Here is a 3,870-nt window from a genome sequence, read left to right on the forward strand (position 1 = left end):
GTCTATGAAATCTATGAAACTACAGGAGGAGTTTTTCTCACTTCCATACAGATCTCAATTTTTTCATTGTAGTGCAAGGTCAAGTGCTTTGCTCAAACCCCAAATTTTATAGGAGAACACAGTGAAGATAAAATGTGCCACACTTTAATTTTAATCATCACAGGTGTAAAGTAACCTAATGCAGATATGTGAAAAACAAAGATGGCTAAGTAGGGGGAATCATGTATCATGCCAGAAATGGCAAGGTAACCTACATCTTAATTTTTTGGCCGTTTTCATCTCTGGATCTCATCAGTAGCAAATACATCACTTGTTCCTGAAACACCTATAACGATGCTCCTTATTGTGATTATTCTGACAGACAAAAGAAAAACAAAAACTGGGCTTTGTTTGCTCTAAAGACCATCGAGTGCACTGCTGAACTGCTCATACAACTTCATGCAGTGACACATAGCACTCCTTTTCTCATACTAGGGCCTAATTTTCGTCACAGCACTCTCACCCCATTCAGACTAACATCGTTAACTACCTCTCTCAACCCACTGTCCCAAAAGGAAAAGAATAAGATCAATTTTAGTCTGACTTCATGCAGTACTGCCATTCACTAGATGACCAGTACCACATCCCATGTCTATCAGGCAGAGTTCAGCTCAAGATAATTGAAAGAATGTGTAAAGGAGGAGTAAAAAATTATAGGCTACAGTGGGAAGAATTGGTAATGGCTGTTTTGTGTTTACCTTAAACGGGTATCTGCTACTTTCACTTTTCAACTCGTCTGGAGTGAAGATTTTCCCAATGAACCTTTTGGCATCATATATGGTATTCTGTGGATTAGAATCTGCCAGTTCTAGGCCATCATACCCTACATACACATCCCGGTCTGTGAAGGAGACCATGCTCGGTATGCTATTGTGCCCATTTTCATCTGGAATAACCTTCACCTCCCCTGTGCCAGGCAGGAACACACCAACAGAGCAGTAAGTGGTACCAAGGTCAATCCCGATGACTTTTGGTGTAGGCATAGGTAAATACTGCTGTGCCAGATAGCCAGCCAACAGGAGAGCCAATACAGCCGAACCTAAAACAAGGGGAAAAAGCACTGTTAAAGAGCATACATCTCTGAAAACTTAGAAGCTCACAGCTGTAACACTAGTGTACTCATCTTAACACGTCTAGTTTGGTGTAAACATATGATGTGGGTTTCACATGGAAAACTATTTGCCCGCTTAGTTTCATTTCCTCAGGAGGTCAGCAACAAGATTCTGTCTGACAATTCAGTCAGCGAGTCACTAGTGTCAGTAACAACATCTGTTCTCAGTTGTAAGAAAGAAACAGCAAATAAATATCACCACAACATCATAGTAGTGCTGAGATTACTTTTCTTTTTCAGTTGCTTTATGAATATTAGTTAAGCCTCAAATTCCCTGGGAGGCAGAGATGGATCTGGGGGTGAGGGGGGCACACTGCATCCCCCTTTAATGCCTGTTCCCCCTACAGTTTAAAACCAACTGCCTGGCAGTGGCAGCAGCATTTCTAGTCATACAATGCTAAGGAAGTCAAATGACTTCATGGCTCATTATTGTCTACCTGATGCCTTCTAAACTCTTCATTGCACAGGTGCTAAGGACCCTCTCTTCTTTTTAACATTCTTAATGTTCCACCAATCAAACCAGCCTTTATCCTGCCATTCTGCCACCTGTTGGCTGCTCCTGAAGCGCTTATTTCACCACCCTGCGGACTGTTTTTACTCGTTCTAATGAAGTTCTGTTTTCAAACTTAAACTGCATAATCCAGCCTTAGGTCCTTGGCATGTTAATAAAGCTGCTAGTTTCTTTTTTACTGGAGAAAAAAAAATGTGTTTTGTTCTATATGTGATGATACATCTCACCAACTGCACCCCTCTTCTCAAATTTCCAGATCTGCCCAGGCTGGGAGGTAAGTTTGGTCTCTATATGGAAGATGTGTTAACCTGTGCAACACCACACAACAACAACGATGACAAGGCTAAAATGTGAGAAGTCCAAGAGTTTATGCATCCTGATTCATGGTGCAAACACCTGCTCCCCATTTCACTCTCTTCCTATTCGTCTCAGAAAAGTAAATACGTATACAAACACAGACAAATACACGTGTGCTGAAGGAGTCAGTTGAATTCATGTATCACTGTAATCTGCTTGCATGCATGTGAATATATGCATTTTTTTCTGGGTCAAACAGGAGAGAGAAGTGGGGGGGGCGGTATATACACCATGGCTTGCTCACTCACTCATACACACTTCTTCCCTCACTTGGCCTGTCTAAATGGAGTCACTGTTGCATATCTGACTCTCCATCAGCAGGTAGATTTGTTCCCTGGTTCCATACCATGATTTGGCAAAGACTTTTACAGCCAGATGTCCTTTCTGACACTAACCTTCCTCCTTTAGCTGGGCTTGGGACCGGCACTGGATGGGTGGAATTGCTCATCCACTGCAGATTTTACACATACCTTCCCCTGCCCCCGCAATCTATTCAGATAAATGACAATGAGCCATGAACTCAACTGACTCCCTCAGCACTGCTTGACTAGAGAAGCTGCTGACATTGCCACAGTGGTTTTAAAGTCTGGGTGGAGCACCCTCCTCCTCCATTCACACAAATTCAACCTCAACTTACACACGGTATCACCGTCCCCTGTGAGCGGTGCCAGGCTCAGCGCTCAGCTGGCACAGCCCAGACAGCACTGCTCACAGGGGATGAGGCTGCACCAGCTGAGCACTGATGCTCAGGGGATGGGGACAAGGTTGGGCTCAATGCTCAACTGGCACGGCCCCATCCCCTGCAAGTGGTGCTGCCTGGGCCGTACCAGCAGAGCGCTGAGCCCAGTCCCATCCCCTGCGAGTAGCACTGCCAAGCACTGAACCCAGCCACACCAGCTGAGCCGACAGCTGTTCGTGGCAAGCGGGGCAGCCCAGCTCTCCCCAGGAGACGGGGCTGGGCCTGGCACTCAGCAGCTCCACTCGCACCACACAAGGCCAAGTTCAACACCCAGCTGGTGTGATCCCATCCCCTGCTAGCAATGTTGGGCTTGGTGCTCAGCTGGTGTGGCCCAGGCAGCACCAGTCACAACGGATGAGGCCAGAGCACCGAACCTATCTCGTGCAAGTGGCGCTGCGGCACGTGTCCACCTCTCGGTTGCCCGGCCCGCAGTAAGGGTGTGCAGGGGCCTATCCAAGTCGACCTCATATTTCTGATCCAAAAAGGCGGATTTATACACTGAATCTAGGAAAGTCCTACCTTCTGGATCAGGAAAACAGGGTCGACCTATATATCGGGCCGATCTAGACACCGGGAAATACGGTACATACATATCCACATATATGCGTACATATACACGCGTGTGTCGGGAGTCCGCGGGCCGGCGCCACGCGCCCGCGGGCGGCTGACCCACCCAGCCCTCCCCCGCAACGGCGCTCGCGAGCCTCACCCAGCACCGTCATCTCTCCGGCCATGGTGGTCGCGCTCCCTGCCCGGTGCCGGTCCCGCGCTGACTGTTCTTTCCGGCCGAGCAGCCGGGAAATCCCCTCGTGCCGCGCGGCACGCTGGGAGAAGTAGTCCGCCCGCACCCAGGAGCCCCTGTGCCGCCCGAGAACTCCGGGTCCCACAGGAACTACGACTCCCGGCAGCCACCGGGAGAGGATACGTCTTGAAGTTACAAAGACACGTTGCCGATCCGCTCAGAGAGAGCGGGGACTTCCGGTAGGGGTGGAGGAAAGGTCTGTTTGCTTCTAATGCGCATGCTCGGAAAGAAGAGGCGAGCTGGTGGGATGAGGGAGGCTGGAGTCGCAATGCCTGCTGGGAGGGCCCGGCGCCCCGGAAACTGAGGCTGAT

General features: G+C 48.9%; 1 protein-coding gene across 1 annotated transcript in view; it reads right to left on the reverse strand.

Annotated features, from left to right (window-relative positions):
- HSPA13 (heat shock protein family A (Hsp70) member 13) overlaps positions 1–3,566 on the reverse strand; it is a 12,110-nt gene extending 8,544 nt beyond the window's left edge. Inside the window, exons 1-2 of the mRNA XM_019528752.1 lie at positions 3,467–3,566; positions 738–1,078 (exon numbers count right to left, since the gene is read on the reverse strand). Of these exons, the coding sequence (XP_019384297.1) occupies positions 738–1,078; positions 3,467–3,491 (366 nt within the window). The 5' untranslated portion in view covers positions 3,492–3,566. The remainder of the gene's footprint in view (positions 1–737; positions 1,079–3,466) is intronic.
- Between the last annotated feature and the right edge of the window lie 304 nt (positions 3,567–3,870).

Source organism: Crocodylus porosus, unplaced genomic scaffold (genome assembly GCF_001723895.1).
Source record: "Crocodylus porosus isolate Cpor-Errol unplaced genomic scaffold, CroPor_comp1, whole genome shotgun sequence".
In the NCBI taxonomy this organism is placed as follows: Eukaryota; Metazoa; Chordata; order Crocodylia; family Crocodylidae; genus Crocodylus; species Crocodylus porosus.